General features: G+C 39.9%; 1 protein-coding gene across 1 annotated transcript; it reads right to left on the bottom strand.

The window, feature by feature from the left end:
- Positions 1–9,715: 9,715 nt before the first annotated feature.
- Positions 9,716–14,513, bottom strand: LOC147507347 (beta-galactosidase 15-like). Its single transcript, XM_086599039.1, has 19 exons — positions 14,251–14,513; positions 14,042–14,137; positions 13,842–13,954; positions 13,676–13,742; positions 13,464–13,556; positions 13,224–13,367; positions 13,047–13,135; positions 12,872–12,977; positions 12,649–12,736; positions 12,449–12,567; positions 12,171–12,341; positions 11,862–12,058; positions 11,662–11,765; positions 11,340–11,449; positions 11,081–11,200; positions 10,868–10,978; positions 10,544–10,755; positions 10,174–10,453; positions 9,716–10,043 (listed from the first exon to the last, which is right to left on the bottom strand). Exons 1-19 carry the CDS (start codon positions 14,440–14,442, stop codon positions 9,933–9,935), a joined length of 2,523 nt encoding a protein of 840 aa, XP_086455165.1. The 5' UTR covers positions 14,443–14,513; the 3' UTR covers positions 9,716–9,932.
- Positions 14,514–15,239: the final 726 nt, after the last annotated feature.

Raw genomic sequence — 15,239 nt, 5'->3', positions numbered from 1 at the left:
CAAGGAAAGGACATAGATATGTGGAGGGACTCATGGGCGGGGAAAAGTCAGAATCGATTGGGTTTTCCCAAGTAAACCGGAAAGGGTTCAAAGCTAGGGGTGGAGGACCTAATAACCGACAACAAATGGGACATACCGCTCAGTCACATCGGTGCTTATTTCATCGGGTATAAACGTCACAGAATTTCAAAGAACCCATCGGAGAACAAGACCAGAGAATATGGAAGCCCGATGATCATGGCAATTTCTCCGTTAAGTCCGCATTACATGAAATGATTCGGGAAAACAGTAACAAGGTGAGTGGTGGAAATGGTTCGGGCAACACATATTCATCCAAGAGGTACCGGGCACCGCTTGGAAACTTATCCGTAAAGCGCCCTACATATGATAGAGTGAAGAGAGCTGGTATCAAATTAGCGGATGCCGACTATGTAGAAGCAATGAAGAAACATTGGAACACATGTTATGGGATTGTCCCATCGCCGAGAAATTTGGGATTGGTTTGCAGGAGTCTTTGAAGTTAGGCTCACCAATTATAGCTTCCGAGAATTGATCAAAGCAATTAACAATAGAAGCCCGATTGTCAAAACACTATGGAATGCCGGTGTGGTGCATATCACGGTGCAGGTGTGGAAAACTAGAAACAAATTTTTTTTTGAAGGGAGATCTTTCAATAAAGATCAAGTTAAAAGAGATATTCTTAAGGAAGTGAAAATAGAATCGTGGCTGTCCAAAGCCACTATGCATAATATTGTGCATGAACTGGCATTCCTTCACATATTGGGGGTCACTTGCAAGCCTGCAGTAGTTCCTATAATCAAAGAAGTCAAGTGGATCCTGCCAGAAGACAAGGAGATAAAAGCCAACACCGACGGCTCCTCTATTGGCAACCCAGGTAATGGAGGTGCGGGTGTTCTCTTTAGGGATAAAGAAAATCAGATACTAGGTGTTCTTGCACAAGGGATTGGAGTAGTAACAAACTTTGAAGCAAAATATTGGGCAATCATCTTGGCAGCAAAACATGTCGTGCGTAGAGGATGGCTGAAGTTATGGATAGAATGTGATTCATTGGTTGTGGCTCAAAGCCTTATGGGAGAGAACACGCCATGGAAGATCAGAGCAAGATGGAAAATAGCCACTTCGAAACTTAGCTCCTGGCGAATAACCCATACCTTCGCTGGTTAACTTTGAGCCGACGCTGCAAAGAAGGCATGCTTCAACTCTTGATAATAGACAAGCCGTTTGGAGTGACATTCGACCGTGTTTTGTCCCAAGAGTGGAGTGCCCCTTTCGATCCTATTTTAGATTCTGTTAAGTCAGGATGAAATGTAATCTTATTATCTCTCTCAGAACACATTCTTTTATTCGTAATACTATTCCTTACTTGTGCAAAAAAATTCCTCAAGGATTCGAGCCCATATTCGTATAAGTTTCGTTTAACTTAAATGAAGTTTGAACTCACTAATAGTGCCTAGGAAATGCCTTTGATTAGCCTTTGTATACTCTAGAGTCCAGAGAGAAAGGTCGCTTGACTTAAATAATGCCCCACCCTCCCCCGCACTATTTAGTACGCATAATAAAATATGTTTCTTGGAGCCGCACTCAATTAGAAAACATTACACATTTTGGTTCATGAGAAAGAGTAATAGCCAAATTAAGATGGTGGTATTTGCATTGAACCCTGACAGTGCCCCAGGTCCGATGGATTTAATGGACACTTTTATCAAACTTGTTGGAGCATTGTAGGATCGATCTTGTTAAGGCAGTGAATTATTTATTCGTAAGAACTGCATTCTGTGTAGCTTCAATGCCGGTTTTCGGGTGCTCATTCCAAAAGAGAGAGATGCTTCTTCTCTCAGGAGGTACAAACCTATTTGTTTGTCTAATTTTGCTTATAAAGTTATTACTAAAGTTCTTGCAATAAGACTAGCCCCTATTGCCTCGAGTCATTTCTAAAGAGCAATATGGCTTCATTGCCAACAAAAACTCTCATGAAGCCATAGGCTAACATCATAACTTATTAATGAGCTTAAGATTAAAAGACATGGTGGAAGTCTTGCTTTCAAGCTTGATATCTCCCAGGCGTTCGACACTCTTGACGGGAGATTCTTATGGTCTGTGTTGAAGCAATTTGGCTTCAATAGTTCTTGGATTAACTGGATTCAAGGGGAACTTTCTAACAACTCAGTCTCATTTATTCTCAATTAATGGATGTCCAAGAGGTTTCTTTACAGCTGAGAGAGAGTTGAGACAAGGCAACCCTCTCTCACCTTTACTTTTCACTTTTGCTGAAGATTGTCTTAGTAAATGTATTGAAACTATGGTTAGAAAAAAAATTCATAAAACAGATGATCATACTTTCTAGCTACTCTAGTCCTACTCATCTTATGTTTGCAGATGATATATTTATTTTTTGTAATGCTAACAAAAGATATATCAAGAATGTTGTGAGTGTATTGGATAGATATCAAGTTGATGCAGGTCAATATATCAATAAGGACAAGTGCAAGCTCTTTCTTAGTCCTATGACTAAAGAGAGGAGGAATACAATGCAAGAACTCCTTGGAATCACAGTTGGTGTGCTTCTAGAAACTTATCTTGGAGTCCCTTTGATAACAGGAAGAGTCACGAGGGCTACATTAGCACCCATGGTGGACAAAATCAGACTTAAAGCTTCTAGCTGGGCTAGCAACTTATTATCACTTAAAGGGAGAGTTCTACTTGCAAAACATGTTATGAATAGTATGCCGATTCAAAACATGGCTATCTATAAATGGCCTACCTCAGTCATCAAGGAATGTGAGCGTATTATACGGAACTTTGTATGGTCGGGCAACCCTTCTTGCAAGAAGGTAGTCACTACATCATGGAGGAGAACATGTAGGCCTAAAGAAGAGGGAGGAATTGGCATTTGCCAACTAAAAGACATCAATTAATCTTTCTATGCTAATGAAGATGAGCTGGGCTATGTTAAAAAAATAGCAACGATTGGTCAACATTTATGCAAGGTAAATACAAGAAAAGAAGTGGAACTTGGGCTACAAGCATGACTTCAATTGTATGGCCTACCATTAAATGGGCCATGAAAGAGCTACATCAACACTCCAGCTGGGTGATTGGAAATGACAGAAACATCAACATTTATTTGGAGGGACAATTGGATTGGTACAAAAGCTATCATGAAGCTTTTGCCAATGGAAATAAGCTTTTGGCAAGAATATAATGCCACTTTGAGTGACTGCATTGAGCATAATAGATGGAACTTTCCTCCATTATTCCTCACCGATATCTTGGGTATACTTGGAGTTGAGATCTCACAGCTTCAACAGCCCAATGAAGAATGTGAGGATGACTTAGTTTGGATGCACACACCAACTGGAAACATCTCAGTTGCTTCAGCTCACGAGAAAATAAAGAGTAAAAGGGATAAGCCTTACTGGGCGAGTTTTCTTTGGGAAGCAAAGCTACATCCAAGAACCACGACAATTGGATGGAAAATTATGTCGGGTGCAGTTAGTACTGATGATAGGATGCAAAGCATGAAATCCAGATTGGCCTCAAGATGTATAGCATGTAAGGACAAACACGGATACTCAGTCACATACTTTCTATGAGTGTGGCTTTGCTAGGCAATGTTGGAAATATACTACAAACACATTTGCGATGCAACAAATTCCAGGTAGTCACACTGAGTTTGTAGAGGTTGGGGCTAACCTTGATCCGCAAGCTAAGGCTCGTTGGGGAGCAGCTGCTATCTCGTGTCTAGTGGCTATTTGGAGGAATATGAACAAAATGATTTATGAAGAGGGGAAACCTAACTTCCCATCTGTTTGTCAAGCAGTTCGAAGTGGCATCAATTTTGCAAGAAAAGATACAAGGAAGAACCTAATTCAAAGTCATCAGCACTCATCTATTCCTTTCACTCTAGAGTGTTATTGGTTTCTACCACCCATTGGAGTGTTAACGGTTAGTGTAGCTGGAAGCATGTAGAGAAAAAAGGAGTTTTTTTTTCTTTCTCTCGTGTAAGGCGCGCCCGCGCTTATGTATGCCTGGACAAGGGCGCACCCACGCTCCTCTTTTGGCAAACGATCAGGTTGTTAGGCACTGTTTAGGTATAGATTTATACCTTAAACCTGAGATCGGGTTTGATGGAGAAGTGGCTACACTCTTCCTTTGGAGAAGAGTTGCCTACGTATCGAGTCTTTTGCTAGACTCGAATCAAGTCAATCGTAGTTCCTTAGAGATTGAAGATTGAGCCCCCTTCTCTTGTGGAGAAGATGGAGCTTCCCTTTTATAAGTGTAGCGCTGTCTCCTCCCTTTCTAGATGCGTCTGTTATGAAGTAAAGACCTGAAGACCGTTACAGAGTAAAGTCTCTCATTAATGTTGTTGTTGACTGTAGCACGCAGCGGTTACATTTCCTAGGTCGTCTGGACGACCTGACCTTTGGGCATAGTGCTTGTAGGTCGTGGTGTCGACCTATGATTGGACACGTGGTCTGCCACGAGTGGTTTAGAGTGGAGGGTACTGACAGGCGCGCACACGCTAGACTTTTGCCTGGCCAAGGGAGCGCCCGCGCCTCACCATATTTCAGCATGACTTCGATTGTTTTAGAAACAGTATAAATATAAAGTTTTTTCTGTAAAAACTTAACCTAACCAAAAAGAAAGAAAGTGAGAGATTGTAAGAGAAAAATTCTTAGTGAGTTGAGTGTTCATTCTTTGTGAGTGAATTGGGAGCTCTTGTAATCTGTTACTCTGGACATCTAGTAAAGCTTGGATCTTACCAGTGTGGACGTAGGCAAATTGCCGAACCACGATATATCCTTGTCTTGTGGTTGGTTTTCTTTTGCATTATTATATTTACTTTATATGCTTGTTAAATTGTTAATGACAAGCGTTGGGATAGTACTTAGAGGGTGTTGAAGTCTTGTCTAGGAAGAAAGATCAATCCTAGTGTAGGATTGATCTATTTGCTGTGGATAGCATAGTTTTCGTTGTTAGTTATTCACAACAATTGGTATCAGAGCGGGGTATACGACCTAGAATTTTGAATTTTGGTGAATAACCATAGTGCTCAAAATTTGCGTAGACAAAGTGTTCGATAAAATTTCTGAGTGAGATATTTTTTTGGGTTATTGAGTGTGACTTGAAAAAAGGCTCCCAAGATGTCAAATGCTAGATTTGAAGTAGAGAAGTTTGATAAATAAGCAAAAGAAAAGACGGCAAGGGTGATGTCGAATGAGATGACTTCCACAAGTAAGTGGAAGGGTAGTTCGAAGAAGCCTTTAAAACATGTACGATGCTACAATTGCAAAGAAAATAGGCAATATCTATGTGATTGTCCTAGCCCGAAAAAGAGTAACAAGATGAGTGGTAAGTTTGAGAATGAGGATGTTAGTGAAGCAAGTCTTGCTTCCGGCTTTGATGGAGATGATGTAAGTCTTTCGGTATCTACACAAGATGACCACATGACCAAAAAGTGGATTCTTGATTCCGGGTATTCCTACCCCATGTGTCCAAATAGGAAGTGGTTTGCTACCTATGAGAACTTGAGTGGAGGTTCCGTTTTGATGGATAATAACGTTGCTTGTAAGATGGTAGGAATTGGAACTATACGGGTCAAGATGCATGATGGTGTGGTGAGGACTTTAATCGATGTGAGGCATGTTCCTGAATTATAGCATAACCTCATTTCTCTTGGTATCTTGGATTCCAAAGGCCACAATTTTGTGGGAAATGGTAGAGTCCTAAATATCCTTAGTGGCTCTTTAGTCATTATGAAGAGTCAAAGACATAGAAACTTGTATACTTTGTTGGGTAGTACAGTGATAGGCGATGTAGCAGTGGGTACATGTGGTGATGATTCTGAGTGCATAAAATTGTAGCATATGTGCCTTGGGCATATGAGCCAAAAGGGATTGTCTGAGTTGTGCAAGCAAGGGCTACTGAAAGACTTAGAGAAACCGAGAATGGAATTCTGCGAGCATTGTGTCTATGGCAAGCAGTGCAGAGTCAAGTTCGGTACAATCAAGCACATGACGAGAGGCATCCTAGATTATATGCATACGGATGTTTGGGGACCCTCTAGAGTGGCTTCTAAGGGAGGTAACCGATATTATGTCTCTTTCATCGATGATTATACACGCTATGTGTAGGTATATATCTTGAAGTCCAAGGATGAAGTTTTTGAGACATTTAAAAAGTGGAAGGCAAAGGTTGATAATCGCACAGATAGGAAGGTGAAGACTCTACGGTCTGACAATTGTACTGAGTATACCTATGGGCCTTTCCAAGAGTTTTGTATGCAACAGAGAATTGTCAGACACTGGACAGTGAGGGGCACGCCGCAGCAGAATGGGTTAGTAGAAAGAATGAATCGAACGTTGCTTGAGAAAGCTAGGTGTTTGCTTTCTAATGCCAATCTTGGCAAAGAGTTCTGGGCAGATGCAGTGGCCATGGCGTGTTACTTGTATAATAGATCACCAGTTCCGGCAATAGATTGTAAGACACCTTATGAGGTGTGGACAGGGAAACCACCTGATTATGATACTTTGCGTGTGTTTGGATCTAGTGCTTACTACCATATGAAGGATAGTAAGCTTGATCCTAAAGCTAAGAAAGCTATATTCTTGGGCTATGCAAAGGGAGAAAAGGGATACGGATTGTGGTGTCTTGAGAACCACAAGTTCCTGGTCAGCAGTGAGGTTACTTTTGATGAAATTTCGATGCTACATTTTAGCAGGCCGGAGAAAGCTGGAAATAGTGGTGTTTCTATAGAATCTCAAGTGATTGAGATGGAAGCGTCAGAGGATGCTATAGAGAGTGAGGTTCTTAATGAAAGAACTATTCAACAAGAAGTAGAGCTACAACAACCTGAGTAGCAAACTTTGGCTAGATTAAAGCAAAGAGAAATGTGAAACAAGTTATGAAGTATGGGCATGATAAGTCAGTGAAGCATTATGGTCAATCGGACTCGGTTGCCTACGCACTGAATATCGAGGGTGATGAACCAAACGACTTCGAAGAAGTTATTAGAGATGGTCATTGCAAAGATTGGTCGGTGGATATACAAAAAATGGTGGATGCTCGTGACAAGTTTTGTACTTGGGAATTTGTTTCATTGCCTAAGGACAACAGGGCTTTGGGTTGTAGAAGGTTCTCTATGGAGTTGAGTTCCAACATTGGTTAGAGGTACTCCACAAATGGTGGAGGCTCATGCATTGTTGATTGATGCATTTCATAGGCATGGCCCTTCGTGGGCGTGAATGCTCTTTGTGAGCATGACTCTCTGTGAAGATAGCTCTTTGTGGGTATGACATGCTCTTCGTGGCCATGACTCTTTGTGGGTGGCTCTTCGTGAGCAAGACACTCTGTGTGGGTGGCTCTTCATAAGAAAGACACTCTTTGTGGGTGGCTCTTCGCGGGCATAGCCCTTTGTGGGCAGTTGACGGCGAGTTTCAAGGACTAGTACTTCTTGTTGGATGTGTTCGGTTCGGTTTTATGTGTTAAAACCTCACCAAGGTGAAGAATGTAAAGAAAAAAGGAGTTTTTTTTTTCTTTCTCTCGTGTAAGGCGCGCTCGTGATTATGTATGCATGGACAAGGGCGCGCCTGCGCTCCTCTATTAGCAAATGATCAGGTTGTTAGGCCGGCACGCGCTCGACTTTTGCTTGGCCAAGGGCGCGCCCGCGCCCATTATATTTCAACATGACTTCAACGGTTTTCGGAAACAGTATAAATATAAAAAAAAAATCTGTAAAAACTTAACCTAACCAAAAAGAAAGAAAGAAAGAGATTGTAAGAGAGAAATTCTTAGTGAGTTGAGTGTTCATTCTTTGTGAGTGAATTGAGAGCTCTTGTAATATGTTACTCTTGACATCTAGTAAAGCTTGGATCTCGCCAGTGTGGACATATGCAAATTGCTGAACCACGATATATCCTTGTCTTGTGGTTGGTTCTCTTTTGCATTATTATCTTTACTTTATATGTTTGTTAAATTGTTAATGGGAAGCGTTGGGATAGTACTTGGAGGGTGTTGAAGTCTTGTCTAGTAAGAAAGATCAATCCTAGTGTAGGGTTGATCTATTTGCTGTGGATAACATAGTTTCCGCTGTTAGTTATTCACAACAAAGCACAAGAGGTAGTACTGGCATCGCAGGATGCGGATTTGTCTGCAGAGATCATACTGGGAGGGTTCATGGTGTTGGGGCCGGAGGAATGGGTGTCGATATAGCCCATAATGCTAACTGTCAAGCTATTCTTGAGGGAGTTACACAAGCCACCAGTATGGGATAGAGGAATATATGGGTTGAATCCCAATCAAAAGCGGTCGTTAATGCTTTTCAGTTGGCTGAAGTCCACTAGACAATCAAAAGTGCATGGCACAAAGCAAAGAGTAAAGTGGAATGGTTGAACGTCACTCATACTTGGAAGGAGATTAATTTCTCAGCAAAGACAAGTGCTCGACAAGGATGCATGCTGGCAATAGGGACTAAAGCTTGGTGGCATGGCAAACCACTCTTCCTTACCGCGAACAGAAGACGCAGCGGCAACCTACTACAAACAAGTTCAATAGCTTAAGTGTAGTAGCAATTACTTAGAACAAGTTGAGTTAGATTCTTTAGATTATTTGTTTCCTATTATCCCTAATGATTGTATTATCATCAGGTTCGATGCCTCATTCAAAACCACAACTGGATGGGCAGCAACTGGCACCATTGTCTGGGACAATGAAGGCAAGATAGTAGGAGCAGCAGTAAGATCGAAGATTCAAAGCTAGGTCAGTAGAAGAAGCTGAGATGGTGGCAGCTGAAGTGGCTATTTTGCTAACAAAAGCCAAAGGGTGGAAAGCAGTTCTGATTGAAGGAGACTGTGCAGAGGTCCTCAAAGCACTAAACAGTCCAACCTGCTCTTGGCTATTTGCACGTTTGAGGGATTATGTGTTAAACTTGAGTTCCTCACTTTTGTTTTGTAAATTTAGCTGGATCAGTAGATTGGCTAATAGAGAGGCACACAAGCTGGCGAAATGGTCTTACCATCAGCAACTTGTGAGTCAGCTACCAAACTGCCTACTGACAAACAATGATGTGCCGGTTATGCTTTAGTGTTCCATAATATATATATATATAAGGTAGTAAAAAAAAAAAAAAAAAAAAACTAAAGTGTAGTAGTTCCTAGAAATCCATTCCAAGGACCTAAAATACAAACTATAACTATTCCCTTTTTATTTTCCTTCTCCATCATCTCTCTCTCTCTCTGTACCTTTTTTCAGTTATAACCAAAATTACACTTTAGCAAAAAAAATATATTACTATTTTCAGACTGAACTAATGTATGAGATTCGTCCCCTGTTTCCATGTTTAGAGTTGGCAATTCCATAAGCAACTCTTACTTGTATTTATAATTTTATATGAGTGTTGAAGGTGATTTTAGTGTTGAGTTCTTGTGAAGGTTAATATGGATAGTGGTGAAAGAGGCGACCATGTTAGCAGTAACACATTTGCCTCCATTTTAACCAGTTTGCTGTTCAAATGCAGCGAGTTAGGAGTCGAATTAGTCAGTACTCAGTACCGATTCTACGATTTAAAGTTGGCTGATTCTGAGTTGGATCGATGAGCCGAAAGAAGAGCTAGAAGGCCCATATAGGCCCGGCCCTGTATATGTGCCATTACTTGAACGCGACATTACTGAAACAGAGTGAAAAAACACTTCGAAACTTATGCAACAGGGACTTTTTTTATTAAAATTAAAATCATCAGATACAATCTTCACTTCCAAGAATCCAACTGTATAATCCCTCAATAGCTTCTCTTTTTGCCATGCACAGTAAGACTGTACTTTGTTTTACTACCCAATCCGGCCTTCTCTTCCTTCTATTTACACTTCATTTTACAAGAAAGAAAAGAAAGACAACCGGACACCGAAATGGTGTCTCTAGCAAACAGCTTGCACTGCAAGTTTCTTGGTAACGTCTGCTGCACAGTTGCTTGCTCCAAATGTCGCCTCAGATACATTGATCGAACACGAGTCTCTTCCAACACATGCCTGTAAGAAAGACACAGTCAGTTTAGACTTTTTTTGTCTGTAATGTATAGGGTATATAGCAGCTAGATGTACATTATTTTAGCAAATAACAATACTTTGTGAATTGTGATAATTGCATGGTCTTAAGTACCTTTTGCACCACAGATAAGCTCTTAGCAGCCTCACAAGTGCCTTTCTTGAATGATTCACATTTGCCTTGCGGGTTTCCGTAGCTAGCGAATTCGATTGCAGAGATTCTTCGGCCACCTTGACATGATAATTCTAATGTATTCCCTTCTTCTACACTGGCACATGCTTTGCCAACTGTAACAGTCTGGAAATTCACTTGTATTGGATTACCACCTATCTCTTCGAACAAAATAAGTGTGTTGCTGTCATCATCCAAGAGGAAAGATCGAGGTACATGATACCTGGTGCAGTTACAAATTTTAAGGTCAGTAGAATGTATATATATGATGAACATCTAAACCTTCAAATGGCTATACGATCATTTGGCTTACCATCTTTGACTAGTATTTCCGCAGTTCGTCAAACATTTATCTGAACCATATCCACCACGATAGTCGCATGTGGCACTGCACCCACTACCTTTAACGGGCATGGAAGGCCAGAACCTGCCGAGGCTGTGTCCATTTACCCAAGCATGACCTTTTCCCATACCTTGTAAGTCCACAACCACAGGGTCTCTTCCCAAGGGAGCCTTGAAAGTAGTCTAAGAGCAAACAAAAGTGATATCCAAATATAAGCAATATCTACTCAATTCCATTCTATGAAATAAATACTTCATCAGATGGCGAAATCCTTGGTGTTGACAGATTCTTTACCTTGTACCAAGTCATGGGCCTTCTTAGAGGAAGAGCTTCATCTTCCCAGCCAGTTATTGATTCTTTTGATTTACCATCAAAGAATTTCTTCTTCTCTCCATTCAATCCAATCTTTATATGGAAAAGAAAGGCAGAATAAATTTTATTTAGTTAAAGCTTCACAGACTACAAAAAACAATACACTTTAATTTGTTTCATATCTTGCTGCATTACCTTATAAGACCACAGATTAGATGACAAGTCCTTAGTAGTATTAACACTCCCAGTTCCAAGTAACTGCACTGGGCCACCAACAATTCCGGCTGGTACTAAATCGTAAAAGGCACCATAGTTCTTTTATATTCAGCGAATTGATAGATGAAAAAAGAAATGTTAGTAAGATTCAAATCAACCAGTATGCTCAAACGGGTGCATGATCTTCTAAAAACTCTTGGCAATAACGACTCAAAACCAGGAAAAATGAACTAAATACCGGTAATCCAACGGTGGCACTGAGTAAAATGATATCATTCCTCCCCTTTCTCAACTTGATTGGTTGTTCGAACACGAATTTGTAATTACCATCTTTGCCCCATTGTGATCCTATTGTTCAAAGGAAAAGCAAAACGTAATTGTTAGTTGTGATAAAAGTGTGCCTAATAAGAGGCAGAACAAAAGAAATGCTTGCAAATAAATCTTCTTAGTATTTATAAGAAGATTAGAAAAGACTATTAATTCACTAATTTTTACAACAAACTATCTTTAATAATGCATAACTCAATATTGAGAGCAGTGAACATTCATTTTCTAGTTACCTATGCGCTTCTTGTTCACATAAGCATGAAGTACATGACCAGTGGTATTGACACGCAGTGTCATGCTCCCTACAGGAAGGTCGCCATTGGCCCCAGCATTGACGCTGAAATTTTCAAGCAAGGAAAATAAATAAAAATGGAAATCCTAAAAAAATAAAATAAAATGGCAAACTTTATTTCTTAGTTTGAAGTGAAGTCACCTTGTCATGTACCACAAATAGTCACTACTATCAGCAGTTACTGCCTTTTGCTCAAGAAGCTGTGTTGAGTTAGATGTGCCGCCGTTACCACCGAGGGCATCTTTTATTGGTTCTCCCTTCCATTCCCACTTACTGAAGTCAGGTTCATTTTGAGCTCCGTTGGGCTTCTTCACCATTATAGAAGTTTGGGTGTTAATCTGAAGAAGAAAAAGGAAAACAAGTTTGTGTTAGGTTCAAACTATCTTAACAAGTTAGTGTTAGGTAAACAAACTATCTGAATTGGTAAATTTGAGATTACATGGTTGTTACCTTGGCAGTGTTGTAAACTTCAGTCTTGCAGTCGGTAAGGATACTAACAGACCAAGCAGGCACAAAAAACTTTCCGTCGCCTTGCAAATCAACATTGGCATCATTTGATCCATTTGGATTGCTCAAGAAACATATTGAATCATTACCAGCCTTGTCACTGTACTTGGTCAACTGTTGGCACAAGAATTCTAGATTAGGCAGTGTACACATATTTTTATTGCTAATTATTTCAACTTATGTAGGGGATTTTTTTTTATGGAAGGTTTAGTATAACGCACCACAACTCCATTTCCCAACTGTTTTTCTGTTGTTGACCTTTGGGTGAGAATATTCTCTGCGGATTTTAGAACTTCATGGAGTTTCTTCAAATGTCCCCACTTCGGCTGATTCAAGTTACCTATACATTCAAGAGATGTTAATCATGTGTTGTGCACTTTGGGGTCTAAATGTATTGCAAATTCTCAAGTTCTGTAATCACCATATTCATCAAGAGGTGCGTCATAATCATAAGACGTTGTGATGTATGGACCCCCTGCAGTACGACCAAAGTTGGTTCCTCCATGGTACTGAAACCATGTACAAACGATATTAATACTTCTACTGCGGAAAATAAAACTCGGGAAAGAATAAAGCGATCCATTTTGCACAGTTTATGCTTTACTGGTAAGTGAAAAGTAAGAAAGTCAATTAGACCGACTAACCATGTAATAGTTCTGCAAAACACCTCCACTTTGGAAAAAGCGTGCTACGGAAAAGGCAAGATCTTCAGCAGTTCTGTGTGGGTTTGCACCATCCCAGTTCTTGAACCTGACACAATACTAGTTTCAGATCACTATTGTAAGAAACGAAAATGAAGATGGACAGAAGCAGACTCGCCAGCCAGTCCAGTTCTCAGTCCACATCTTGGGGCTCTTTGGATTGTTTGGTTTGAAATTGTCGCAGTAGAAACCATTGCATGTATTGATCTGTTTGAAGACATCAAATGTAGAATTTACTAAGTACGTAATAGTGTCATTGCATTGGAAAGGCCATTTTAAAGCATAACAAACAAACCATAGTTTGTGGAGCATCTGCTTGTTGGCACATGACCCATGGAACTCCAGCGTTTTGGTTCAAGGCCATCTGTGCACACCATTTGATGTAGTTCTTGCCTGCTTCTCCATAACTTTTGTCAATATTTCCATACTCGTTCTCAATCTGTTAAGTATTGACACGTAACTCAATAACAAGAAGAGCAATGATGATTGATGAGGAGAACAACAACAACCATAATGAAAATAATGAACAGCGAACCTGAGCTAAGATAATGGGACCTCCTTGTGGTGCAAAGAGCTTCTCTTTTTTACACATGTCCACTATTAATTTAGTGAAGGTTTCCATCTCATCCTTGAGAACAGAAACAATGGTAAGTTAGGCGGTATTCAGTATCCGAAAAAAACGAGCTGAGATCTACGAAATCAGTAACCATAGGAATACAGGATAATCAACATATGTAATTAACCAACCTTATAGACTTGGTTATCTGTCCTGATTTGAATTCCAGGCAGATTGTGCAACCACACAGGGTACCCTCTGGTTACAATAAAAACGTAAACCAAATATCTTGAGAAAAATCTGATCAACAACGTAAACTTCGTAAGGTCTATGATAGTAAGTTAATACGAATCATACCCATAATTCCATTCAGCACACACATATGGACCAATCCTAAGAATGGCATTCATTCCTGCATCTTGTATTGTCTTGAGAAACCTCACCAAGTCTAAGTTCCCCGAGAAATCGTACTAAACCGACAGTGAAAAAGAGAGGTGTCAGGAATATTGTGTATTCTACATATTCAGTATATTAGCATACATGCATCAAGTGAAAACCTGGCGACGATTAGGCTCATGACGGTCCCAAAAAACATAAGTTTCAATGGTATCAAGACCTCCTGCCTTAGCTTTTTGAATCAAATCCGGCCACATCTGAAACCAATGTACGAAACTCAGTAAGCAATTCCGAGTCTGTTTTTTTTATGCACAAATGAACTGAATGACGACTGAGAATGATAACTAATCACAAACAGCGAGTAACTTACTTGTACAGTACTACGCGGGTAATGGATCGAGCCTGACAGTATAACTTTTGGCACTCCATCGATTAAAAGGTTACCTCCGTCGTAAGTAACTTCAGCTGCAGATGCTAAGAACGTTAAATCTATACACAATGCGGCTACAGCAAAGACTAATAACATATATCTACACAACCCCATTGTGAAAAAATTTATCATGGATGAAGGTTGATATCTGATATTCAGCCAAAGCACTAGGCTAATGCTTATATATGTGTTCCTGATATCCGGAAATGATTATATTTAGCAAAACTTGGATATTACTTCTAAAATTATTCAAAAAAACAGATATATAAACCAACAGAAGTAGTTTTGAACGGGCATGAATGCCTTAAATATTGTTACAAGTGTGGACGTAGGGAGAGAGAATGATTAGTGCTTATTATAGGATAAAGTTGTTCGGTTAATTTGATCCAGCAAGTGATGTATACTGCATTTAGCGAAATTTTATTGTTCATTCAACCAACAATCATCTTTTTATCCTAATCCTCCAGCTAAGAAATTTGATCCAGCATGTGATGTATACTGCATTTAGCGAAATTTTATTGTTCATTCAACCAACAATCATCTTTTTATCCTAATCCTCCAGCTAAGAAATGAAAGGAAAATGATATGTTCAGAACTACTTCGGCACATGTTATTGATGATTCACGTACACATTGGTTTCTAACTGAAATTCAAAGTTGCCTTGTATCGTTGTATGTACATCCTCTTGGCAAATTTACATAGATGTACAAGGTGAAAAATCCCATAAAGCCCCACGAGGCCACAAGCGTACATTAAGTTTTTTTTTTTTTTTTTTGGTAAAGTACATTTAAGTCTTAAACGTTAGCTTGGTTCGCCAAATTTCCAGTTGACGCAATATGCGTTCCGAACATTTTTCCAAGAGAGAAATCCCACGCAATATGCGTTCCAAACAGAAAATCCTAAATTGCTAGTGAATATTCTCAGGTAGA

The sequence above is a fragment of the Coptis chinensis genome, chromosome 3 (assembly GCF_015680905.1).
Source record: "Coptis chinensis isolate HL-2020 chromosome 3, ASM1568090v1, whole genome shotgun sequence".
Lineage (NCBI taxonomy): Eukaryota > Viridiplantae > Streptophyta > Magnoliopsida > Ranunculales > Ranunculaceae > Coptis > Coptis chinensis.
Note: the sequence above shows the minus strand (reverse complement) of the source record. Positions and strands in the feature narration are given on the sequence as shown.

Coding starts and splice junctions, on each gene's coding strand:
- LOC147507347 (XM_086599039.1), bottom strand. CDS start 14,442: ATGATAAATTTTTTCACAATGGGGTTGTGTAGATATATGTTATTAGTC. Junction 12,737..12,871: donor TTTTGCAGAACTATTACATG/GTTAGTCGGTCT, acceptor ACATGGTTTCAG/TACCATGGAGGAACCAACTT. Junction 12,568..12,648: donor CGCACCTCTTGATGAATATG/GTGATTACAGAA, acceptor TTGAATGTATAG/GTAACTTGAATCAGCCGAAG.